Here is a 27,441-nt window from a genome sequence, read left to right as displayed (position 1 = left end):
TATTTTTAATCTCCATTTATTGGGGAAATAGTATCATTTTTCTTTTATTTTCTTGACATCAATCTTTCTATACATTTTGTACTGTTCCTTGTGTTAGATAAACCTTGCACTCCTGCAATAGGACTGTTCTCAGAGTGTATTTTCCTCTTGATAACCTGTTGAATTCAGTTTGCTACTATTTTGTTGAAGATATTAGCCTTGATATCATCAATAAATTAAACTGTGTTACTTCTTCATATTTACCTTATCAGATTTTGGTATCAATGATATGTTCTACACATAAAATGAATTAGAGCGTGTATTCCATTTATCAATACTACAGAAGAATCTGTATGAACATGGAATAATTGCATTCCAGAATACTCAGCACAATTTAACAGTGGAGTGAGTGGGTTTAGATTTCTGCTGTGAGATTATTTATTATGGTTCCATTTATTTAAAAGAATATCAGCTGGCAGAAAAAGCTTTCAACAAAATTCAACACCCATTTATAATAAAAACCCTCCAGAAAGTAGGCATAGAGGGAACTTACCTCAACATAATAAAGGCCATATATGACAAACACACAGCCAACATCATTCTCAATGGTGAAAAACTGAAAGCATTTCCTCTAAGATCAGGGACAAGACAAGGTTGTCCACTCTCACCACTCTTATTCAACATAGTATTGGAAGTTTTAGCCACAGCAATCAGAGAAGAAAAAGAAATAAAAGGAATCCAAATCGGAAAAGAAGAAGTAAAGCTGTCACTGTTTGCAGGTGACATTATACTATACATAGAGAATCCTAAAGATGCTACCAGAAAACTACTAGATCTAATCAATGACTTTGGTAAAGTAGCAGGATACAAAATTAATGCACAGAAATCTCTTGCATTCCTATACACTAATGATGAAAAATCTGAAAGAGAAATTAAGGAAACACTCCCATTTACCATTGCAACAAAAAGAATAAAATACCTAGCAATAAACCTACCTAAGGAGACAAAAGACCTGTATGCAGAAAACTATAAGACACTGATGAAAGAAATTAAAGATAATACAAACAGATGGAGAGATAGACCATGTTCCTGGACTGGAAGAATCAACATTGAGAAAATGACTATACTACCCAAAGCAATCTACAGATTCAATGCAACCCCTATCAAACTACCAATGGCATTTTTTACAGAAGTAGAATAAAAAATTTCACAATTTGTATAGAAACACAAAAGACCCCGAATACCCAAAGCAATCTTGAGAAAAACAGAGTTGGAGGAATCAGGCTCCTGGACTTCAGACTATACTACAAAACTACAGTAATCAAGACAGTATGGTACTGACATGAAAACAGAAATATAGATCAATGGAACAGGATAGAAAGCACAGAGATAAACCCGTGCACATATGGTCACCTTATCTTTGATAAAAGAGGCAAGAATATACAGTGGAGGAAAGACAGCCTCTTCAATAAGCGGTGCTGGGAAAGCTGGACAGGTACATGTAAAAGTATGAAATTAGAACACTCCCTAACACCATACACAAAAATAAACTCCAAATGGATTAAAGACCTAAATGTAAGGCCAGACACTATAAAACTCTTAGAGGAAAACAAAGGCAGAACACTCTATAACATAAATCACAACAAGATCCTTTTCGACCCACCTCCTAGAGAAATGGAAATAAAAACAAAAGTAAACAAATGGGACCTAACGAAACTTAGAAGCTTTTGCAGAGCAAAGGAAACCATAAACAAGATGAAAACACAACCCTCAGCACGGGAGAACATATTTGCAAATGAAGCAACTGACAAAGGATTAATCTCCAAAATTTACAAGCAGCTCATGCAGCTCAATATCAAAAAAACAAACAACCCAATCCAAACATGGGCAGAAGACCTAAATAGACATTTCTCCAAACAAGATATACAGATTGCCAACAAACAAACGAAAGGATGTTCAACATCACTAATCATTAGAGAAATGCAAATCACAACTACAATGAGGTATCACCTCACACCAGTCAGAATGACCATCATCAAAAAATCTACAAACAATGAATGCTGGAGAGGGTGTGGAGAAAAGAGAACCCTCTTGCACTGTTGGTGGGAATGTAAATTGATACAGCCACTATGGAGAACAGTATGGAGGTCCCTTAAAAACTAAAAATGGAACTACCATATGACCCAGCAATCCCACTACCTGGTATATACCCTGAGCAAACCATAATTCAAAAACAGTCATGCAGGGCTTCCCTGGTGGCGCAGTGGTTGGGAGTCCGCCTGCCGATGCAGGGGACACGGGCTCGTGCCCCAGTCCGGGAAGATCCCACATGCCGCAGAGCGGATGGGCCTGTGAGCCATGGCCGCGGAGCCTGCGCGTCCGAAGCCTGTGCTCTGCAACGGAAGAGGCCACAACAGTGAGAGGCCCGTGTACCCACCCCCCAAAAAAAAGAGTCATGTACTACAATGTTCATTGCAGCTCTATTTACAATAGCCAGGACATGGAAACAACCTAAGTGTCCATCAACATGAATAGATAAAGAAGATGTGGCACATATATACAATGGAATATTACTCAGCCACAAAAAGAAACGAAATTGAGTTTTTTGTAGTGAGGTGGATGGACCTGGAGTCTGTCATACAGAGTGAAGTAGTCAGAAAGAGAAAAACAAATACCATATGCTAACACATATATATGGAATCTAAAAAAAAAAAAAAGGTTCTGAAGAACCTTGGGGCAGGACAGGAATAAAGACACAGACATAGAGAATGGTCTTGAGGACATGGGGAGGGGGAAGGGTAAGCTGGGACGAAGTGAGAGAGTGGCATGGTCATATATACATTACCAGATGTAAAATAGATAGCTAGTGGGAAGCAGCCACATAGCACAGGGAGATCAGCTCGGTGCTTTGTGACCACCTAGAGGGGTGGGATAGGGAGGATGGCAGGGAGACGCAAGAGGGAGGAGATATGGGGATATATGTATATGTATAGCTGATTCACTTTGTTATAAAGCAGAAACTAACACACCATTGTAAAGCAATTATACTCCAATAGAGATGTTTAAAAAAATGATTATCGGCTGTACAACTTGTCTATTTTCCATTGTGTGAGTTTTGCCATAGTTTCTAGGAATTGATCAATTTGTAATCCTCTGTTCTTTGTGAATTTTGTATTCACATTGCAGCAAAATATGGATCTATATTTTGCTCCATCTGTGTTCAGAGAGCTTACTTATCAATGTGAAAATTGCTGTCCCAGGACACCTGAAACTTTATAATACAAAATTCAGCCATGAAATAATTCCAAGTATTATTGTGTGACCAACATTTTCCCTTATTCTGCTTCAATGAATTGAAACATCTCTTACTAACAGGAACCTCAAGTGTTCTTGGTAAGGATCTAGATGATCTGCCACAAAAACCCCAGTGGACAGATATCTCGTCTACCTCAGTCCTATGCAACAGGTAGACCCAGAGTGACAGACACCAAAGACCACCAATGGAGTCTGAACAAGCTAGGAAAATGTGACTAAGGATTATTACATGGAAAACAACCCATGATATAAAAGAACTGCCTCTCTCCCTCCAGGATACACCCAACAATCCATGTTTCCATGAACTTAGATTTAGAAATGTTTTCTGCATATTGACTTCTTTAAACACGAATCCTACTCAAGAATCGTACACAGTCAAAAAATAATTTTGGGGGTTCTCTGAATTGATAATCACATCATCAGCATATTCCAACTTTAGATTCTCGAAAACTTTTGCCAGTGATTTTATGATCCTTCATACTTGACTCAGTGGTTAGTCAGTGTACTGTCACTCACATCAGGGTTTCCAGATACCCATTAACTGGGATGTTGCTGTTGCTACTATTGTATATGTATTTTATAATATAAAAAAAGAACACTTTTATACAATTTGCTAAGAATATTATGGAAGGAACTGATGCTCCATTTTATCAAATTTTTGCCTCGATATAGGACATTTAAATTTAATCAAATATTTGATTCTGTGCTCATTGAGATGATCACATTTTTTGCATTCAATCTCTTGATGTCAAGCCTTACATCTATTGACGTTGCCAACATTCAACCCAAGGTGCAATCCTAGACTATGACTTTCATAACTGATCTCTACCCCCTGCATATATGACTGAATTCCTTTTACTAACACTTAATTTATGATTTGGGCTTTGATAACCACAATAGATACATCTGGAATTTCACTCATTCTTCCTGCCTTTCTTGTGTGGTTCTGGTATCTATGTCATATTCTTTGCATAAAGAAAGTTATGGAGTGCATCTCCTTCTTCTGTCTCTAAGACCATCTCCGCAAGCATGAAATAAGAGTTTTTCAGGATATTTTGGAGAGTGTACCAGAGAACTTCGAGGTAGTTCTTGAGAATATATTTCACTATTCTTCCTACTGATTGAAAAGTCATACAGCTCTTTGAGATTTCTATATCTTCTTGTGTCAGTTTTCATACAGCTGGCCAGGATTTAGTCAAATTTCACAACGTTTCAAAGATTTTATTTAAAAACACTCTCTAATATTCTCCAAATGCCACATTTTACAGAAATGCCTGGTCGGATCTGGGATATCTATAGACATCCATAAATCATCCTATGGTGTCACGGTCTCAAACAGTTATGGGTTGGCACCTAGGAGTCAATGTGGACTGGCAGCCCACCCCAACTCAGCATGAAGACTCTCTTTACACAAGATGAGTAACCTAATTTCTTAGACTGCCCATTCTTCCAGCCACGAGGCAGAGACACTCACTAACCTTTAGGAAAATGCAACGAAATAAAGACCACTTTGCCCGTCAGAGACAGCAGCTGGTACACTAACTCCTCATTAGCAAAGCAGACTGATGGGGCAGAAGCGAATTTTTCCTTTCTGTTCCTAAATTCATCAAAATAAGGCCACGGGGAATACTGACCCACATCATTCAAACAGTTTGAAGACAAAGACAAAATCCTATTGCATTTGAGAAGATCACCCTAAATAGCACAGGGGACTCTATACCATTCCTCCTTTCTTCCTCCCTTTCCAAGATCGTGACAACAAAACTTGGGCCTATCTTCTGCTACCTACAGGCAACCGGAGCTTCCCTATCCAGGAAAAGGAAGGAAGGACGTCCCAGAAACATGAATCTGATCATCAAAAGTTCACTCCTAAGAAATTCCAAGCTGGATTGTGGAACAGTACCTCCACTAATCCGGGATCAAGGAAGTTGAAACCCCATCTGACAAACTAAGACACGGCATCTGCCGGATGAGGACATGTTGCAGGTGTTATGAAAGATATATGATGAGAGGAAAGCCACATATCCCCAGGCCGACCTCAGACGCCATGCATCAGGGAGGGCCAGGAACAAGAGGAAGGCTCTGGGCAGGTGCTAAGACACTGTGACTGGGCCTTACCGCATGGAGACAGGTGGACACAAAGGGCCCCTCTTCCTTCCACGCCCAGCCTCTCCATCCATCCTCCCCCTGGCAAAAATGGCTATAAACGTGGGAAGTGGAACTGGGAGGCTACAGGCAAGTGAACACCCGTCTGTGGAGGCTGCAAGACCGTCCCCTCATCACCTCCAAATAGGCTAGCTCAGTATCCTCCTCCAGGACTGACCTGTGACATCCAGGTGGAAGGAGACCCTCTGGCCCCCGGCCTCGCAGCTGTACTCCCCGGCGTCTGCCTTGCCCGCCTGCTGCACCACCAGCCGCCGCCCTCGGCCCGTGGCCTCCACACGCACTTTCGAGCTCGAACTCAGCTTCTTTCCATCCTTGTACCACGTCACCTCCGTCTGGGCCTGGGCCACCTCGCAGCTCAGCGTGGCACTGGACCCCGCCATGGCCTGCACTTCACTGTGTGCTGGCTGCTCCTTGGCAAACACCTCCTTGGGCTCTGGGGACAGGGAGGGATACATGGGTCAAGGACACCATCTCAGTCAGGAAAGCAGCCCTGGGCAAAAGAGACCTGAGTGGGGAGCCGTGGGCCAGGCGGGTGCGAGGGGTGCGGAGGTGGGGCGGGGCCCAAGCTGGAGACTTCTCCAGGCTCTGCACCAGCCGTGTGCCCCGCAGAAGTGCCCCTGCCTTTCTCAGCGATAAGTAACACAAGTGATGCATTCTCCCCCGGGTCCGCATGAGCTGGTCCGGGGAGTGGGGGGGTCGGGGGAGGGTGCGCTTTTTGAAGAGACTTCTCCCGTCCTCATAGCACCTGCGGGTCACACGCAAGTGTTCCCAAACCTTCCCAGATGGGGCCACAGTCTTCTCCATCCGCCTAAGCAGGGAACTTTGCACCTGCAGTCCATGGAAATCACTGAGGCTCGGGGCCCTGGCCTACACTTAGTACGGTCACCTTGTGGCGATCTCTGCGGAGTGCTGGAACCTCCCCGTGGCTTTCCTTTCCATTGTCGGAGGAATAAAGAAGCTGAGCGCCTTTCCCCGAACGACCGGGGTCCCCATTACTCTTTTGTTCTTCCTGGGGACCCAATTCATATTTTTGCCTACTCACCAATAGTAGGCTCTCTCTTCTCTCCATCTCTAGGCACTCTTTATGCATTGAAATACTAGAGAAGGACAGATTGCTAGCTTTCAAAGTTATTCCCAACTGTGGGACCCCCATTTTCACTATGTGATCGAGTCCTCCGATGAATCAGTTTTTCCCTTCAAGAGTGTCACCGATGTCCATTTCAGCCCTTTGAGTTTGGAGCATTTGTGTTCCATTTAAGAAATCTTCCCTTACCTTCCGTCTTTAAAGAAACCACGGTATCACCGGACTGTCTTTTGGTTTGTACCTTTTCACACTGAGGTTTCTAACCCACCACGAGTGTACTTTTGTGTGTGCTGTGAATTGTCAGTACAGTTTAATTTTTCCCTGTGGGTAAGGGGTCCAAGCACTATTTATGAAGACAACATCCCTCTTCAACTTCTCGAACACAGAGCACAGTAACAGAGGAAATTGTGGCAGCGGGGAGGGGGCTGGGATGGGGGCGGAGGGGGGATTTGTCCCTGGTGGTGCAGTAAAGCAACGCTGCAAGGAGCTCTTGCTGACCTCACTACTAAATTCCTCTGATGCGGTAAATATCGCTGCACTGGGATCCCCTTATCTTGAAAACTATATAGTCTCACGATCATTCTTGACTATGGCTCTTAGGAAGCGCTCTCACCGCGCTTCTGCAAGCAAATAGCATATTGGCTGTACCCTGTCTTTGGAATCTGCCTGCTATTCTACCATCCGACCACCCAAAACACAAATTTGCTTCGATTTTCATTGTTAATCAACATCTCTGATTATTCTCCTCAGATTACTGCCCGTCCAAGGAAACCTCTGACTCTCTCTCAAGAATGTGTACTAATTTCCCCACATAGTCTCGTCGAAATTTTTATCAGACCTGGAATTAGAAAAATGATACAATTGTGCCCATTTAACTCTTTCACAAATGCCATGGGGAATACTGACCCGCAGCATGCAAACTGTTTGAAGACAAAGGCAAAATCCTATTGCATTTAAGAAGATCACCCTAAACAGCACAGGGGACTCTATTCCAATCCTCCTTTCTCTCACCCTTTGCAAGATCATGACAACAAACTTGGCCTATCTTCTGCTACCTACAGGCAACTGGAGCTTCCCTATCCAGGAAATTGAAGGAAGGGCGTCACATTAGCCTCAAATATGACCATCCAAAGTTCACTCCTAAGATAATTCCAAGCAGGACCCGGTGGCCAACATCTCCACTAATCTGCAACCAATGAAACTGAAACCCCATCTAGCAACCCAAGACCTGGCATGAGCCATGTGGTAGGTGTCAGGAAAGACGTACCATGGGAGGAAAGTCACATATCCCCAGGCCTACCTCAGACCCCAAGCATTAGGGAGAGCCAGGGTCCCAATACCAGGAGCAACAGGAAGGCTCTGGGCAGGTGCTAAGACAGCATGACTGGGCCTTACCACATGGAGACAGGTGGACACAAATGGCCCCTCTTCCTTCCACGCCCACACTCTCCATCCATCCTCCCTCGGGCAAACATAGCTAAAAATGTGGGACGTGGAAGACTGGGAGGCTACAGGCGAGTGAACACCCATCTGTGGAGGCCGTAAGACCATCCCCTCATCACCTCCAAATAGGCTAGCTCAGTATCCTCCTCCAAGACTGACCTGTGACATCCAGGTGGAAGGAGACCCTCTGGCCCCCGACCTCGCAGCTGTACTCCCCGGCGTCTGCCTTGCCCGCCTGCTGCACCACCAGCCGCCGCCCTCGGCCCGTGGCCTCCACACGCACTTTCGAGCTCGAACTCAGCTTCTTTCCATTCTTGTACCACGTCACCTCCGTCTGGGCCTGGGCCACCTCGCAGCTCAGCGTGGCACTGGACCCCGCCACGGCCTGCACTTCACTGCGTGCCGGCTGCTCCTTGGCAAACACCTCCTTGGGCTCTGGGGACAGGGAGGGATACATGCGTCAAGGACACCATCTCAGTCAGGAAGGCAGCCCTGGGCAAAGGAGACCTGAGTGGGGAGCCGTGTACCAGGCAAGTGCGAGGGGTGCGGAGGGGGTGCGGGGGCCAAGCTGGAGATTTCTCCAGGCTCTGCACCAGCCGTGTGCCCTGCAGAAGTGCCCCTGCCTTTCTCAGTGACAAGTAACACAAGTGATGCATTCTCCCCTGCGTCCACATGTGCTGGTCCGGGGGGTGGGGGGGTGGGGGGAGGGTGAGCTTTGGAATAGCCTTCTCCCCTGCTCATGGCTTCTGCGGGGTCACACACAACTGTTCCCAAACCTTCCCAGATGGGGCCACAGTCTTCTCCATCCGCCTAAGCAAGGAACTTTGTACCTGCAGTCCATGGAAATCACTGAGGCTCGGGGCCCTGGCCTACACTTAGTACGGTCAACTTGTGGCAATCTGGTGGGTGTGCTACCACCTCCCCATGGCTTTCTTTTCCATTGTCTGAGGTGTAAAGAAGCTGAGCACCTTTCCGCGTACGCTGGGGTTCCCATTACTCTTTTGTTCTTCCTGGTGCAACTATTCAAATTTTTGCCCACTCACCAATAGTAGGCCCTCTCTTCTCTCCATTGATCTCTAGGCACTCTTTATGCATTGAAATACTAGAGAAGGACAGACTGCTAGCTTTCAAGGTTATTCCCAACTGTGGGACTCGCATTTTCACTGTGTGATCGAGTCCTCCGATGAATCAAAATTTTTCCCTTCAATAGTGTCACCTATGTCCATTTCACGCTTTCAGTTTGGAGCATTTCTGTTCCATTTAAGAAATCTTACCTTACCTTCCGTCTTTAAAGAAACCACGGTATCACCGGACTGTCTTTTGGTTTGTACCTTTTAACACTGAGGTTTCTAACCCACCACGAGTGTACTTTTGTGTGTGCTGGGAATTGTCAGTACAGTTTAAGTTTTCCCTGTGGGTAAGTGGTCCAACCACTATTTATGAAGACAACATCCCTCCTCGAGTTCTCGAACGCACAGCACAGCAACAGATAAAATTGTGACGGCGGGGAGGGGGCTGGGAGACAGATGGAGGGGGGATTTGTCCGTGGTAGTGCAGGAAACCACTGCTGCAAAGAGCTATTTCTGACCTCACTACTACGTTCCTCTGATGTGGTAAATATCGCCACACTGGGATCCCCTTATCTTGAAAACTATATAGTCTCACGATCATTCTTGACTATGGCTCTTAGGAAGCGCTCTCACCGCGCTTCTGCAAGCAAATAGCATATTGGCTGTACCCTGTCTTTGGAATGTGCCTGCTATTCTACCATCCGACCACCCAAAACACAAATTTGCTTCGATTTTCATTGTTAATCAACATCTCTGATTTTTCTCCTCAGATTACGTTCCATCGATGGAAACCTCTGACTCTCTCTCAAGAATGTGTACTAATTTCCCCACATATTTTCGTAGCACCTTTTGTCAGATCTGGAATTAGGAACATGATACAATTGTGCCATTTTAACTCCTTCACAAAAGTTTCACTTGCCCAGCGTTTCTAGCCAGGACATAGCTGTGGAAATGTCTTCTGCATGTTCATTCTCTTACACCCTAATCTTACTCAACAATCGTACACAGCCTAATAATTGATCCATCGGATTGTCTGAGTTGATAATCACATCATCAGCAAATTCTACCTTGAGTGTTTCTAAACCCGTTGCCAGTGATTTTATGCTCTTCCTGAATCTGCTCAGTGACTACAGAGGCCCACGTGTGTTCTCCCTCACATCAAAGATTGGCAGGGACACGTTCAGTGGGATGCTGCTCTTGTTGTTGCTGTTGTTGTTGTTGGAGGAATTTTATTATAACATTAAAAAAAGAGCCCTTTTTTTTTTTTTTTTTTTTTTGGTGGTACACGGGCCTCTCACTGTTGTGGTCTATCCTGTGGCGGATCACAGGCTCCGGACGCGCAAGCTCAGCAGCCATGGCTCACGGGCCCAGCTGCTCCAGCGGCATGTGGGATCCCAGCGGCATGTGGGATCTTCTCGGACTGAGGCACGAACCCGTGTCCCCTGCATCGGCAGTTAGACTCTCAAACACTGCGCCCCCAGAGCGGCCCAAAAACACTTTTGTGCAGTATTTTAAGAATTATATGGCAGGAACTGGTGCTCAGTTTTCTCACAGTTTTTGCCTGGATTTGGGATGATCAAATTTCATCAACCATTTGATTCTCTATGCGTTCAGAGGACCACATCCTTTTGGATTCAATCTCTTATTTCCATACTTTATATATATTAACTTTGCCAACCTTCAACACAACGTGCAATCCTGGACTAGGACTCTCATCACTGACTCCACCCTGTGGACGCATGGCTGAATTCCTTTTGCTAACAATTCGTTTATGATTTTGGCTGTGATATTTGCAATACATACGTCTGGAATTTCATTCATCCTTCCTGCCTTTCTTCAGTGATTCTGGTATGCGTCGATGTTATGTCTGAATTTAAAGAGACTTATGGAGTGCATCTCCTTTTTCTATCTCTAAGACCATCTCCACAAGCATGGAATAACAGTTTTCCAGGATAGTTTGTAGACTGTACCAGAGAAGTACCAGGTAGTTCTTGGGAGGATTTTTCATGATTGGTCCTACTGACTGCCATGTCATACAACTCTTTGAGTTTTCTACATCTTCTTGTGTCAGTTTTCATACAGTTGTCCAGGATTTAGTCAAACTTCACAACTTTTCAAAGCTTTTATCTTAGAACACTCTCTAACACTCTCCGAATGCCACATTTTACAGGAATGCCTGGTGGGATCTGGGATATCTATACACGCCCATAAATCATCCTGTGGTGTCACGGTCTCAAACAGTTACGGCCTGGCACCTAGGAGTCAATGTGGAATGGCAGCCCACCCCTACTCAGCATGAAGGCTCTCTTCACAGAAGACGAGTAACCTGATTTCATAGACTGCCCTATGTTCCAGCCACGAGGCAGAGACACTCACTAACCTTTAGGAAAATGCAACGAAATAAAGACTGCTTTGCCAGTCAGAGTCTGCTGCTAGTACACTAACTCCTCATTAGCAAAGCAGACCGATGGGGCAGTAGCGACTTTCTGTTCCTAAATTCATCAATATAACACCATTGGGAATACTGACCCGCAGCATCCAAACTGTTTGAAGACAAAGGCAAAATCCTATTGCATTTAAGACGATCACCCTAAATAGCACAGGGGACTCTATTCCAATCCTCCTTTCTTCCTCCCTTTGCAAGATCATGACAACAAACTTCGCCTATCTTCTGCTACCTACAGGCAACCGGAGCTTCCCTATCCAGGAAATTGAAGGAAGGGCATCCCAGAAACCTCAAATCTGACCATCCAAAGTTCATGCTAAGATAATTCCAAGCGGGACTGGGTGGTCAACATCTCCACTAATCTGCGATCAATGAAATTGAAACCCCATCTGGCAACCCGAGACCCGGCATAGGCCATGTGGTAGGTGTCAGGAAAGAAGTACCATGGGAGGAAGGTCACATATCCCCAGGCCTACCTCAGACCCCATGCATCAGGGACAGCCAGGGTCCCGATACCAGGAACAACAGGAAGACTCTGGGCAGGTGCTAAGACACTGTGACTGGGCCTTACCGCATGGAGACAGGTGGACACAAATGGCCCCTCTTCCTTCCACGCCCACACTCTCCATCCATTCTCCCCTCGGGCAAAAATGGCTATAAATGTGGGACATGGAAGACTGGGAGGCTACAGGCGAGTGAACACCCGTCTGTGGAAGCCGCAAGACCGTCCCCTCATCACCTCCAAATAGGCTGGTTTAGGATCCTCCTCCAGGACTGACCTGTGACATCCAGGTGGAAGGAGACCCTCTGGCCCCCGGCCTCGCAGCTGTACTCCCCGGCGTCTGCCTTGCCCGCCTGCTGCACCACCAGCCACCGCCCTCGGCCCGTGGCCTCCACACGCACTTTCGAGCTCGAACTCAGCTTCTTTCCATCCTTGTACCACGTCACCTCCGTCTGGGCCTGGGCCACCTCGCAGCTCAGCGTGGCTCTGGACCCCGCCACGGCCTGCACTTCACTGCGTGCTGGCTGCTCCTTGGCAAACACCTCCTTGGGCTCTGGGGACAGAGAGGGATACATGCGTCAAGGACACCATCTCAGTCAGGAAGGCAGCCCTGGGCAAAAGAGACCTGAGTGGGGAGCCGTGGGGCAGGCGGGCGCGAGGGTGCGGAGGTGGGGCGGGGGCCAAGCTGGAGACTTCTCCAGGCTCTGCACCAGCTGTGTGCCCTGCAGAAGTGCCCCTGCCTTTCTCAGCAACAGGTAACACAAGTGATGCATTCTCCCCCGCGTCCACGTGTGCTGGTCCGAGCGGTGGGCGGGTGGGGGGAGGGTGTGCTTTGGAAGAGACTTCTCCCCTGCTCATGGCATCTGCGGGGTCACACGCGAGTGTTCCCAAACCTTCCCAGATGGGGCCACAGTCTTCTCCATACGCCTAAGCAGGGAACTTTGCACCTGCAGTCCATGGAAATCACTGAGGCTCGGGGCCCTGGCCTACACTTAGTACGGTCAACTTGTGGCAATCTGGTGAGTGTGCTACCACCTCCCCATGGCTTTCTTTTCCATTGTCTGAGGTATAAAGAAGCTGACCGCCTTTCCCCAAACGATTGGGGTCCCCAGTACTCTTGTTCTTCCTTGGGACCCAATTCATATTTTTGCCTACTCCCCAATAGTAGGCTCTCTCTTCTCTCCATCTCTAGGCACTCTTTATGCATTGAAATACTAGAGAAGGACAGATTGCTAGCCTTCAAGGTTATTCCCAGCTGTGGTACTCGCATTTTCACTGTGTGATCGAGTCCTCCGATGAATCAAAGTTTTTCCCTTCAAGAGTGTCACCGATGTCCATTTCAGCCCTTTGAGTTTGGAGCATTTGTGTTCCATTTAAGAATACTTCCCTTACCTTCCGTCTTTAAAGAAACCACGGTATCATCGGACTCTGTTTTCGTTTGTAACTTTTAACACTGAGGTTTCTAACCCACCATGAGTGTACTTTTGTGTGTGCTGGGAATTGTCAGTACAGTTTAATTTTTCCCTATGGGTAAGTGGTCCAACCACTATTTATGAAGACAACATCCCTCCCCGACTTCTCGAAACACAGTACAGCAACAGATAAAATTGTGACGGCGGGGAGGGGGCTGGGAGACAGACGGAGGGGGGATTTGTCCGTGGTAGTGCAGGAAACCACTGCTGCAAAGAGCTATTTCTGACCTCACTACTACGTTCCTCTGATGCGGTAAATATTGCCGCACTGGGATCCCCTTATCTTGAAAACTATATAGCCTCACGATCATTCTTGACAACAGCTCCCAGGAAGGGCTCCTACCGTGCTTCTGCAAGCAAATAGCACATTGGCTGTACCTTGCCTTTGGAATCTGCCTGCTATTTTACCATCCGACCACCCAAAACACAAATTTGCTTCCATTTTCATTCTTAATCAACATCTCTGATTTTTCTCCTCAGATTACGTTCCATCGATGGAAACCTCTGACTCTCCCTCAAGAATGTGTACTAATTTCCCCACATAGTCTCCTAGCACCTTTTATCAGATCTGGAATTAGGAACATGATACAATTGTGCCATTTTAACTCTTTCACAAAAGTTTCACTTGCCCAGCATTTCTCACCAGGACTTCGCTGTGGAAATGTCTTCTGCATGTTCATTCTCTTACACCCTAATCTTACTCAACAATCGTACACAGCCTAATAATTGATCCATCGGATTGTCTGAGTTGATAATCACATCATCAGCAAATTCTACCTTGAGTGTTTCTAAACCCGTTGCCAGTGATTTTATGCTCTTCCTGAATCTGCTCAGTGACTACAGAGGCCCACGTGTGTTCTCCCTCACATCAAAGATTGGCAGGGACACGTTCAGTGGGATGCTGCTCTTGTTGTTGCTGTTGTTGTTGTTGGAGGAATTTTATTATAACATTAAAAAAAGAGCCCTTTTTTTTTTTTTTTTTTTTTTGGTGGTACACGGGCCTCTCACTGTTGTGGTCTATCCTGTGGCGGATCACAGGCTCCGGACGCGCAAGCTCAGCAGCCATGGCTCACGGGCCCAGCTGCTCCAGCGGCATGTGGGATCCCAGCGGCATGTGGGATCTTCTCGGACTGAGGCACGAACCCGTGTCCCCTGCATCGGCAGTTAGACTCTCAAACACTGCGCCCCCAGAGCGGCCCAAAAACACTTTTGTGCAGTATTTTAAGAATTATATGGCAGGAACTGGTGCTCAGTTTTCTCACAGTTTTTGCCTGGATTTGGGATGATCAAATTTCATCAACCATTTGATTCTCTATGCGTTCAGAGGACCACATCCTTTTGGATTCAATCTCTTATTTCCATACTTTATATATATTAACTTTGCCAACCTTCAACACAACGTGCAATCCTGGACTAGGACTCTCATCACTGACTCCACCCTGTGGACGCATGGCTGAATTCCTTTTGCTAACAATTCGTTTATGATTTTGGCTGTGATATTTGCAATACATACGTCTGGAATTTCATTCATCCTTCCTGCCTTTCTTCAGTGATTCTGGTATGCGTCGATGTTATGTCTGAATTTAAAGAGACTTATGGAGTGCATCTCCTTTTTCTATCTCTAAGACCATCTCCACAAGCATGGAATAACAGTTTTCCAGGATAGTTTGTAGACTGTACCAGAGAAGTACCAGGTAGTTCTTGGGAGGATTTTTCATGATTGGTCCTACTGACTGCCATGTCATACAACTCTTTGAGTTTTCTACATCTTCTTGTGTCAGTTTTCATACAGTTGTCCAGGATTTAGTCAAACTTCACAACTTTTCAAAGCTTTTATCTTAGAACACTCTCTAACACTCTCCGAATGCCACATTTTACAGGAATGCCTGGTGGGATCTGGGATATCTATACACGCCCATAAATCATCCTGTGGTGTCACGGTCTCAAACAGTTACGGCCTGGCACCTAGGAGTCAATGTGGAATGGCAGCCCACCCCTACTCAGCATGAAGGCTCTCTTCACAGAAGACGAGTAACCTGATTTCATAGACTGCCCTATGTTCCAGCCACGAGGCAGAGACACTCACTAACCTTTAGGAAAATGCAACGAAATAAAGACTGCTTTGCCAGTCAGAGTCTGCTGCTAGTACACTAACTCCTCATTAGCAAAGCAGACCGATGGGGCAGTAGCGACTTTCTGTTCCTAAATTCATCAATATAACACCATTGGGAATACTGACCCGCAGCATCCAAACTGTTTGAAGACAAAGGCAAAATCCTATTGCATTTAAGACGATCACCCTAAATAGCACAGGGGACTCTATTCCAATCCTCCTTTCTTCCTCCCTTTGCAAGATCATGACAACAAACTTCGCCTATCTTCTGCTACCTACAGGCAACCGGAGCTTCCCTATCCAGGAAATTGAAGGAAGGGCATCCCAGAAACCTCAAATCTGACCATCCAAAGTTCATGCTAAGATAATTCCAAGCGGGACTGGGTGGTCAACATCTCCACTAATCTGCGATCAATGAAATTGAAACCCCATCTGGCAACCCGAGACCCGGCATAGGCCATGTGGTAGGTGTCAGGAAAGAAGTACCATGGGAGGAAGGTCACATATCCCCAGGCCTACCTCAGACCCCATGCATCAGGGACAGCCAGGGTCCCGATACCAGGAACAACAGGAAGACTCTGGGCAGGTGCTAAGACACTGTGACTGGGCCTTACCGCATGGAGACAGGTGGACACAAATGGCCCCTCTTCCTTCCACGCCCACACTCTCCATCCATTCTCCCCTCGGGCAAAAATGGCTATAAATGTGGGACATGGAAGACTGGGAGGCTACAGGCGAGTGAACACCCGTCTGTGGAAGCCGCAAGACCGTCCCCTCATCACCTCCAAATAGGCTGGTTTAGGATCCTCCTCCAGGACTGACCTGTGACATCCAGGTGGAAGGAGACCCTCTGGCCCCCGGCCTCGCAGCTGTACTCCCCGGCGTCTGCCTTGCCCGCCTGCTGCACCACCAGCCGCCGCCCTCGGCCCGTGGCCTCCACACGCACTTTCGAGCTCGAACTCAGCTTCTTTCCATCCTTGTACCACGTCACCTCCGTCTGGGCCTGGGCCACCTCGCAGCTCAGCGTGGCTCTGGACCCCGCCACGGCCTGCACTTCACTGCGTGCTGGCTGCTCCTTGGCAAACACCTCCTTGGGCTCTGGGGACAGAGAGGGATACATGCGTCAAGGACACCATCTCAGTCAGGAAGGCAGCCCTGGGCAAAAGAGACCTGAGTGGGGAGCCGTGGGGCAGGCGGGCGCGAGGGTGCGGAGGTGGGGCGGGGGCCAAGCTGGAGACTTCTCCAGGCTCTGCACCAGCTGTGTGCCCTGCAGAAGTGCCCCTGCCTTTCTCAGCAACAGGTAACACAAGTGATGCATTCTCCCCCGCGTCCACGTGTGCTGGTCCGAGCGGTGGGCGGGTGGGGGGAGGGTGTGCTTTGGAAGAGACTTCTCCCCTGCTCATGGCATCTGCGGGGTCACACGCGAGTGTTCCCAAACCTTCCCAGATGGGGCCACAGTCTTCTCCATACGCCTAAGCAGGGAACTTTGCACCTGCAGTCCATGGAAATCACTGAGGCTCGGGGCCCTGGCCTACACTTAGTACGGTCAACTTGTGGCAATCTGGTGAGTGTGCTACCACCTCCCCATGGCTTTCTTTTCCATTGTCTGAGGTATAAAGAAGCTGACCGCCTTTCCCCAAACGATTGGGGTCCCCAGTACTCTTGTTCTTCCTTGGGACCCAATTCATATTTTTGCCTACTCCCCAATAGTAGGCTCTCTCTTCTCTCCATCTCTAGGCACTCTTTATGCATTGAAATACTAGAGAAGGACAGATTGCTAGCCTTCAAGGTTATTCCCAGCTGTGGTACTCGCATTTTCACTGTGTGATCGAGTCCTCCGATGAATCAAAGTTTTTCCCTTCAAGAGTGTCACCGATGTCCATTTCAGCCCTTTGAGTTTGGAGCATTTGTGTTCCATTTAAGAATACTTCCCTTACCTTCCGTCTTTAAAGAAACCACGGTATCATCGGACTCTGTTTTCGTTTGTAACTTTTAACACTGAGGTTTCTAACCCACCATGAGTGTACTTTTGTGTGTGCTGGGAATTGTCAGTACAGTTTAATTTTTCCCTATGGGTAAGTGGTCCAACCACTATTTATGAAGACAACATCCCTCCCCGACTTCTCGAAACACAGTACAGCAACAGATAAAATTGTGACGGCGGGGAGGGGGCTGGGAGACAGACGGAGGGGGGATTTGTCCGTGGTAGTGCAGGAAACCACTGCTGCAAAGAGCTATTTCTGACCTCACTACTACGTTCCTCTGATGCGGTAAATATTGCCGCACTGGGATCCCCTTATCTTGAAAACTATATAGCCTCACGATCATTCTTGACAACAGCTCCCAGGAAGGGCTCCTACCGTGCTTCTGCAAGCAAATAGCACATTGGCTGTACCTTGCCTTTGGAATCTGCCTGCTATTTTACCATCCGACCACCCAAAACACAAATTTGCTTCCATTTTCATTCTTAATCAACATCTCTGATTTTTCTCCTCAGATTACGTTCCATCGATGGAAACCTCTGACTCTCCCTCAAGAATGTGTACTAATTTCCCCACATAGTCTCCTAGCACCTTTTATCAGATCTGGAATTAGGAACATGATACAATTGTGCCATTTTAACTCTTTCACAAAAGTTTCACTTGCCCAGCATTTCTCACCAGGACTTCGCTGTGGAAATGTCTTCTGCATGTTCATTCTCTTACACCCTAATCTTACTCAACAATCGTACACAGCCTAATAATTGATCCATCGGACTGTCTGAGTTGATAATCACATCATCAGCAAATTCTACCTTGAGTGTTTCTAAACCCGTTGCCAGTGATTTTATGCTCTTCCTGAATCTGCTCAGTGACTACAGAGGCCCACGTGTGTTCTCCCTCACATCAAAGATTTCCAGGGGCACGTTAAGTGGGACGCTGCTCTTGTTGTTGCTGTTGTTGTTGTTGGAGGAATTTTACTATAACATTAAAAAAAGAGCCCTTTTTTTTTTTTTTTTTTTGGCGGTACACGGGTCTCTCACTGTTGTGGCCTATCCCGTCGCGGATCACAGGCTCCGGATGCGCAGGCTCAGCGGCCATGGCTCACGGGCCCAGCCGCTCCATGGCATGTGGGATCTTCCCGGACCGGGGCACGAACCCATGTCCCCTGCATCGGCAGGCGGACTCTCAAACACTGGGCTACCAGGGCGGCACAAAAAAACTTTTGTACAGTATTTTAAGAATTATATGGCAGGAACTGGTGCTCAGTTTTCTCACATTTTTTGCCTGGATTTGGGATGATCAAATTTCATCAACCATTTGATTCTCTACTCATTCAGAGGACCACATCCTTTTGCATTCAATCTCTTAATTCCATGCTTTATATATATTAACTTTGCCAACCTTCAACACAACGTGCAATCCTGGACTAGGACTCTCATCACTGACTCCACCCCGTGGACGCATGGCTGAATTCCTTTTGCTAACAATCGTTTATGGTTTTGGCTGTGATATTCGCAATACATACGTCTGGAATTTCATTCATCCTTCCTGCCTTTCTTCAGTGATTCTGGTATGCGTCGATGTTATGTTCTGAATTTAAAGAGACTTATGGAGTGCATCTCCTTTTTCTATCTCTAGGACCATCTCCACAAGCATGGAATAACAGTTTTCCAGGATAGTTTGTAGACTGTACCAGAGAAGTACCAGGTAGTTCTTGGGAAGATTTTTCATTATTGGTCCTACTGACTGACAAGTGGTACAACTCTTTGAGTTTTCTACATCTTCTTGTGTCAGTTTTCATACAGTTGTCCAGGATTTAGTCAAACTTCACAACTTTTCAAAGCTTTTATCTTAGAACACTCTCTAACACTCTCCGAATGCCACATTTTACAGGAATGCCTGGTCGGATCTGGGATATCTATAGAAATCCGTAAATAATCGTATGGTCGCACGGTCTCAAACAGTTACGGGTTGGCACCTAGGAGTCAATGTGGAATGGCAGCCCACCCCTACTCAGCATGAAGGCTCTCTTCACAGAAGACGAGTAACCTGATTTCATAGACTGCCCTATGTTCCAGCCACGAGGCAGAGACGCTCACTAACCTTTAGGAAAATGCAACGAAATAAAGACTGCTTTGCCAGTCAGAGTCTGCTGCTAGTACACTAACTCCTCATTAGCAAAGCAGACCGATGGGGCAGTAGCGACGTTTTCCTTTCTGTTCCTAAATTCATCAATATAACACCATTGGGAATACTGACCCGCAGCATCCAAACTGTTTGAAGACAAAGGCAAAATCCTATTGCATTTAAGACGATCACCCTAAATAGCACAGGGGACTCTATTCCAATCCTTCTTTATTCCTCCCTTTGCAAGATCGTGACAACAAACTTCGCCTACCTTCTGCTACCTACAGGCAACCGGAGCTTCCCTATCCAGGAAATTGAAGGAAGGGCATCCCAGAAACCTCAAATCTGACCATCCAAAGTTCATGCTAAGATAATTCCAAGCGGGACTGGGTGGTCAACATCTCCACTAATCTGCGATCAATGAAATTGAAACCCCATCTGGCAACCCGAGACCCGGCATAGGCCATGTGGTAGGTGTCAGGAAAGAAGTACCATGGGAGGAAGGTCACATATCCCCAGGCCTACCTCAGACCCCATGCATCAGGGACAGCCAGGGTCCCGATACCAGGAACAACAGGAAGGCTCTGGGCAGGTGCTAAGACACTGTGACTGGGCCTTACCGCATGGAGACAGGTGGACACAAATGGCCCCTCTTCCTTCCACGCCCACACTCTCCATCCATTCTCCCCCCGGGCAAAAATGGCTATAAATGTGGGACGTGGAAGACTGGGAGGCTACAGGCGAGTGAACACCCGTCTGTGGAGGCCGCAAGACCGTCCCCTCATCACCTCCAAATAGGCTGGTTTAGGATCCTCCTCCAGGACTGACCTGTGACATCCAGGTGGAAGGAGACCCTCTGGCCCCCGGCCTCGCAGCTGTACTCCCCGGCGTCTGCCTTGCCCGCCTGCTGCACCACCAGCCGCCGCCCTCGGCCCGTGGCCTCCACACGCACTTTCGAGCTCGAACTCAGCTTCTTTCCATCCTTGTACCACGTCACCTCCGTCTGGGCCTGGGCCACCTCGCAGCTCAGCGTGGCACTGGACCCCGCCACGGCCTGCACTTCACTGCGTGCTGGCTGCTCCTTGGCAAACACCTCCTTGGGCTCTGGGGACAGAGAGGGATACATGCGTCAAGGACACCATCTCAGTCAGGAAGGCAGCCCTGGGCAAAAGAGACCTGAGTGGGGAGCCGTGGGGCAGGCGGGCGCGAGGGTGCGGAGGTGGGGCGGGGGCCAAGCTGGAGACTTCTCCAGGCTCTGCACCAGCTGTGTGCCCTGCAGAAGTGCCCCTGCCTTTCTCAGCGACAAGTAACTCAAGTGATGCATTCTCCCTCGGGTCCACGTGAGCTGGGCCGGGGGGTGGGGGGGTCGGGGGAGGGTGCGTTTTAGAAGAGACTTCTCCCCTGCTCATGGCTTCTGCGGGTCACAAGTAAGTGTTCCCAAACCTTCCCAGATGGGGCCACAGTCTTCTCCATACGCCTAAGCAGGGAACTTTGCACCTGCAGTCCATGGAAATCACTGAGGCTCGGGGCCCTGACCTACACTTAGTACGGTCACCTTGTGGCAATCTGGTGGGTGTGCTACCACCTCCCCATGGCTTTCTTTTCCACTGTCGGAGGAATAAAGAAGCTGAGCACCTTTCCCCGAACGACCGGGGTCCCCATTACTCTTTTGTTCTTCCTGGGGACCCAATTCATATTTTTGCCTACTCACCAATAGTAGGCTCTCTCTTCTCTCCATCTCTAGGCACTCTTTATGCATTGAAATACTAGAGAAGGACAGATTGCTAGCTTTCAAGGTTATTCCCAACTGTGGGACCCCCATTTTCACTATGTGATCGAGTCCTCCGATGAATCAGTTTTTCCCTTCAAGAGTGTCACCGATGTCCATTTCAGCCCTTTGAGTTTGGAGCATTTGTGTTCCATTTAAGAAATCTTCCCTTACCTTCCGTCTTTAAAGAAACCACGGTATCACCGGACTGTCTTTTGGTTTGTACCTTTTCACACTGAGGTTTCTAACCCACCACGAGTGTACTTTTGTGTGTGCTGTGAATTGTCAGTACAGTTTAATTTTTCCCTGTGGGTAAGGGGTCCAAGCACTATTTATGAAGACAACATCCCTCTTCAACTTCTCGAACGCAGAACACAGTAACAGAGGAAATTGTGGCAGCGGGGAGGGGGCTGGGATGGGGGCGGAGGGGGGATTTGTCCCTGGTGGTGCAGTAAAGCAACGCTGCAAGGAGCTCTTGCTGACCTCACTACTAAATTCCTCTGATGCGGTAAATATCGCTGCACTGGGATCCCCTTATCTTGAAAACTATATAGTCTCACGATCATTCTTGACTATGGCTCTTAGGAAGCGCTCTCACCGCGCTTCTGCAAGCAAATAGCATATTGGCTGTACCCTGTCTTTGGAATCTGCCTGCTATTCTACCATCCGACCACCCAAAACACAAATTTGCTTCGATTTTCATTGTTAATCAACATCTCTGATTATTCTCCTCAGATTACTGCCCGTCCAAGGAAACCTCTGACTCTCTCTCAAGAATGTGTACTAATTTCCCCACATAGTCTCGTCGAAACTTTTATCAGACCTGGAATTAGAAAAATGATACAATTGTGCCCATTTAACTCTTTCACAAATGCCATGGGGAATACTGACCCGCAGCATGCAAACTGTTTGAAGACAAAGGCAAAATCCTATTGCATTTAAGAAGATCACCCTAAACAGCACAGGGGACTCTATTCCAATCCTCCTTTCTCTCACCCTTTGCAAGATCATGACAACAAACTTGGCCTATCTTCTGCTACCTACAGGCAACTGGAGCTTCCCTATCCAGGAAACTGAAGAAAGGGCGTCACATTAGCCTCAAATCTGACCATCCAAAGTTCACTCCTAAGATAATTCCAAGCAGGACCCGGTGGCCAACATCTCCACTAATCTGCAACCAATGAAACTGAAACCCCATCTAGCAACCCAAGACCTGGCATGAGCCATGCGGTAGGTGTCAGGAAAGACGTACCATGGGAGGAAAGTCACATATCCCCAGGCCTACCTCAGACCCCAAGCATTAGGGAGAGCCAGGGTCCCAATACCAGGAGCAGCAGGAAGGCTCTGGGCAGGTGCTAAGACACCATGACTGGGCCTTACCGCATGGAGACAGGTGGACACAAATGGCCCCTCTTCCTTCCACGCCCACACTCTCCATCCATCCTCCCTCGGGCAAAAATAGCTAAAAATGTGGGACGTGGAAGACTGGGAGGCTACAGGCGAGTGAACACCCATCTGTGGAGGCCGTAAGACCGTCCCCTCATCACCTCCAAATAGGCTAGCTCAGTATCCTCCTCCAAGACTGACCTGTGACATCCAGGTGGAAGGAGACCCTCTGGCCCCCGACCTCGCAGCTGTACTCCCCGGCGTCTGCCTTGCCCGCCTGCTGCACCACCAGCCGCCGCCCTCGGCCCGTGGCCTCCACACGCACTTTCGAGCTCGAACTCAGCTTCTTTCCATCCTTGTACCACGTCACCTCCGTCTGGGCCTGGGCCACCTCGCAGCTCAGCGTGGCACTGGACCCCGCCACGGCCTGCACTTCACTGCGTGCCGGCTGCTCCTTGGCAAACACCTCCTTGGGCTCTGGGGACAGAGAGGGATACATGCGTCAAGGACACCATCTCAGTCAGGAAGGCAGCCCTGGGCAAAGGAGACCTGAGTGGGGAGCCGTGTACCAGGCAGGTGCGAGGGGTGCGGAGGGGGTGCGGGGGCCAAGCTGGAGATTTCTCCAGGCTCTGCACCAGCCGTGTGCCCTGCAGAAGTGCCCCTGCCTTTCTCAGTGACAAGTAACACAAGTGATGCATTCTCCCCTGCGTCCACATGTGCTGGTCCGGGGGGTGGGGGGGTGGGGGGAGGGTGAGCTTTGGAATAGCCTTCTCCCCTGCTCATGGCTTCTGCGGGGTCACACACAACTGTTCCCAAACCTTCCCAGATGGGGCCACAGTCTTCTCCATCCGCCTAAGCAGGGAACTTTGCACCTGCAGTCCATGGAAATCACTGAGGCTCGGGGCCCTGGCCTACACTTAGTACGGTCAACTTGTGGCAATCTGGTGGGTGTGCTACCACCTCCCCATGGCTTTCTTTTCCATTGTCTGAGGTGTAAAGAAGCTGAGCACGTTTCCGCGTACGCTGGGGTTCCCATTACTCTTTTGTTCTTCCTGGTGCAACTATTCAAATTTTTGCCCACTCACCAATAGTAGGCCCTCTCTTCTCTCCATTGATCTCTAGGCACTCTTTATGCATTGAAATACTAGAGAAGGACAGACTGCTAGCTTTCAAGGTTATTCCCAACTGTGGGACTCGCATTTTCACTGTGTGATCGAGTCCTCCGATGAATCAAAATTTTTCCCTTCAATAGTGTCACCTATGTCCATTTCACGCTTTCAGTTTGGAGCATTTCTGTTCCATTTAAGAAATCTTACCTTACCTTCCGTCTTTAAAGAAACCACGGTATCACCGGACTGTCTTTTGGTTTGTACCTTTTAACACTGAGGTTTCTAACCCACCACGAGTGTACTTTTGTGTGTGCTGGGAATTGTCAGTACAGTTTAAGTTTTCCCTGTGGGTAAGTGGTCCAACCACTATTTATGAAGACAACATCCCTCCTCGAGTTCTCGAACGCACAGCACAGCAACAGATAAAATTGTGACGGTGGGGAGGGGGCTGGGAGACAGACGGAGGGGGAATTTGTCCGTGGTAGTGCAGGAAACCACTGCTGCAAAGAGCTATTTCTGACCTCACTACTACGTTCCTCTGATGCGGTAAATATCACTGCACTGGGATCCCCTTATCTTGAAAACTATATAGCCTCACGATCATTCTTGACAACAGCTCCCAGGAAGGGCTCCTACCGTGCTTCTGCAAGCAAATAGCACATTGGCTGTACCTTGCCTTTGGAATCTGCCTGCTATTCTACCATCCGACCACCCAAAACACAAATTTGCTTCCATTTTCATTGTTAATCAACATCTCTGATTTTTCTCCTCAGATTACGTTCCATCGATGGAAACCTCTGACTCTCTCTCAAGAATATGTACTATGTTCCCCACATAGTCTCGTAGCACCTTTTATCAGATCTGGAATTAGAAACATGATACAATTGTGCCATTTTAACTCTTTCACAAAAGTTTCACTTGCCCAGCGTTTCTCACCAGGACTTAGCTGTGGAAATGTCTTCTGCATGTTCATTCTCTTACACCCTAATCTTACTCAACAATCGTACACAGCCTAATAATTGATCCATCGGACTGTCTGAGTTGATAATCACATCATCAGCAAATTCTACCTTGAGTGTTTCTAAACCCGTTGCCAGTGATTTTATGCTCCTCCTGAATCCGCTCAGTGGCTACAGAGGCCCACGTGTGTTCTCCCTCACATCAAAGATTTCCAGGGGCACGTTAAGTGGGATGCTGCTCTTGTTGTTGCTGTTGTTGTTGTTGGAGGAATATTATTATAACGTTACAAAAAGAACAATTTTGCACAACATGCTAAGAATTATATGGCAAGAACTGGTGCACAGTTTCCTCACACTTTTTGCCTGGATTTCGGACGATCAAATTTCATCAACCACTTGATTCTCTACTCGTTCAGAGGACCACATCCTTTTGCATTCAATCTCGTAATGCTAAGCTTTATATCTATTAACTTTGCCAACCTTCAACACAACATGCAATCCTGGACTACAACTCTCATCACTGACTCCACCACGTGGACGCATGGCTGAATTCCTTTTGCTAACATTTCGTTTATGATTTTGGCTGTGATATTCACAATACATACGTCTGGAATTTCATTCATCCTTCCTGACTTTCTTCAGCGATTCTGGTATGCGTTAATGTTATGTTCTGACTTTAAACAGACTTATGGAGTGCATCTCCTTTTTCTACCTCTAAGACCATCTCCACAAGCATGGAATAACAGTTTTCCAGGATAGTTTGTAGACTGTACCCAAGAACTATAAGGTAGTTCTTGGGAAGATTTTTCATTATTGGTCCTACTGACTGCCATGTCATACAACTCTTTGAGTTTTCTACATCTTCTTGTGTCAGTTTTCATACAGTTGCCCAGGATTTAGTCAAACTTCACAACTTTTCAAAGCTTTTATCTTAGAACACTCTCTAACACTCTCCGAATGCCACATTTTACAGGAATGCCTGGTGGGATCTGGGATATCTATACACACCCATAAATCATCCTGTGGTGTCACGGTCTCAAACAGTTACGGGCTGGCACCTAGGAGTCAATGTGGAATGGCAGCCCACCCCTACTCAGCATGAAGGCTCTCTTCACAGAAGACGAGTAACCTGATTTCATAGACTGCCCTATGTTCCAGCCACGAGGCAGAGACACTCACTAACCTTTAGGAAAATGCAACGAAATAAAGACTGCTTTGCCAGTCAGAGTCTGCTGCTAGTACACTAACTCCTCATTAGCAAAGCAGACCGATGGGGCAGCAGCGACTTTTTCCTTTCTGTTCCTAAATACATCAGTATAACACCATTGGGAATACTGACCCGCAGCAACCAAACTGTTTGAAGACAAAGGCAAAATCCTACTGCATTTAAGACGTTCACCCTAAATAGCACAGGGGACTCTATTCCAATCCTCCTTTCTTCCTCCCTTTGCAAGATCGTGACAACAAACTTCGCCTATCTTCTGCTACCTACAGGCAACTGGAGCTTCCCTATTCAGGAAATTGAAAGAAGGGCGTTGCAGAAACCTCAAATCTGACCATCCGAAGTTCACTTCTAAAATAATTCCAAGCGGGACTGGGTGGCCACATCTCCGCTAATCTGTGATCAATGAAATTGAAACCCCTTCTGGCAACCCAAGACCCGGCATGAGCCATGTTGTTGGTGTCAGGAAAGAAGTACCATGGGAGGAAAGTCACATATCCCCAGCCCTACCTCAGACCCCACGCATCAGTGACAGCCACGGTCCCGATACCAGGAACAACAGGAAGGCTCTGGGCAGGTGCTAAGACACCACCACTGGGCCTTACCGCATGGAGACAGGTGGACACAAATGGCCCCTCTTCCTTCCACGCCCACACTCTCCATCCATACTCCCCCGGGCAAAAATGGCTATAAATGTGGGACGTGGAATCTGGGAAGCTACAGGCGAGTGAACACCCGTCTGTGGAGGCCGCAAGACCGTCCGCTCATCACCTCCAAATAGGCTAGCTTAGTATCCTCCTCCAGGACTGACCTGTGACATCCAGGTGGAAGGAGACCCTCTGGCCCCCGGCCTCGCAGCTGTACTCCCCGGCGTCTGCCTTGCCCGCCTGCTGCACCACCAGCCGCCGCCCTCGGCCCGTGGCCTCCACACGCACTTTCGAGCTCGAACTCAGCTTCTTTCCATCCTTGTACCACGTCACCTCCGTCTGGGCCTGGGCCACCTCGCAGCTCAGCGTGGCACTGGACCCCGCCACGGCCTGCACTTCACTGCGTGCCGGCTGCTCCTTGGCAAACACCTCCTTGGGCTCTGGGGACAGGGAGGGATACACGGGTCAAGGACACCATCTCAGTCAGGAAGGCAGCCCTGGGCAAAGGAGACCTGAGTGGGGAGCCGTGGGCCAGGCGGGTGCGAGGGGTGCGGAGGTGGGGCGGGGGCCAAGCTGGAGACTTCTCCAGGCTCTGCACCAGCCGTGTGCCCCGCAGAAGTGCCCCTGCCTTTCTCAGCGACAAGTAACTCA

General features: G+C 47.9%; 1 protein-coding gene across 1 annotated transcript in view; it reads right to left on the bottom strand.

Annotated features, from left to right (window-relative positions):
* The window catches only part of OBSCN (obscurin, cytoskeletal calmodulin and titin-interacting RhoGEF), a 179,017-nt gene that overhangs the window by 93,276 nt on the left and 58,300 nt on the right, over positions 1 to 27,441 (bottom strand). Inside the window, exons 16-19 of the mRNA XM_060144488.1 lie at positions 26,955 to 27,230; positions 23,055 to 23,330; positions 20,528 to 20,803; positions 5,618 to 5,893 (exon numbers count right to left, since the gene is read on the bottom strand). Coding sequence (XP_060000471.1) covers positions 5,618 to 5,893; positions 20,528 to 20,803; positions 23,055 to 23,330; positions 26,955 to 27,230 — 1,104 coding nt within the window. The remainder of the gene's footprint in view (positions 1 to 5,617; positions 5,894 to 20,527; positions 20,804 to 23,054; positions 23,331 to 26,954; positions 27,231 to 27,441) is intronic.

This window comes from Lagenorhynchus albirostris, chromosome 3 (assembly GCF_949774975.1).
Source record: "Lagenorhynchus albirostris chromosome 3, mLagAlb1.1, whole genome shotgun sequence".
In the NCBI taxonomy this organism is placed as follows: domain Eukaryota; kingdom Metazoa; phylum Chordata; class Mammalia; order Artiodactyla; family Delphinidae; genus Lagenorhynchus; species Lagenorhynchus albirostris.
Note: the sequence above shows the minus strand (reverse complement) of the source record. Positions and strands in the feature narration are given on the sequence as shown.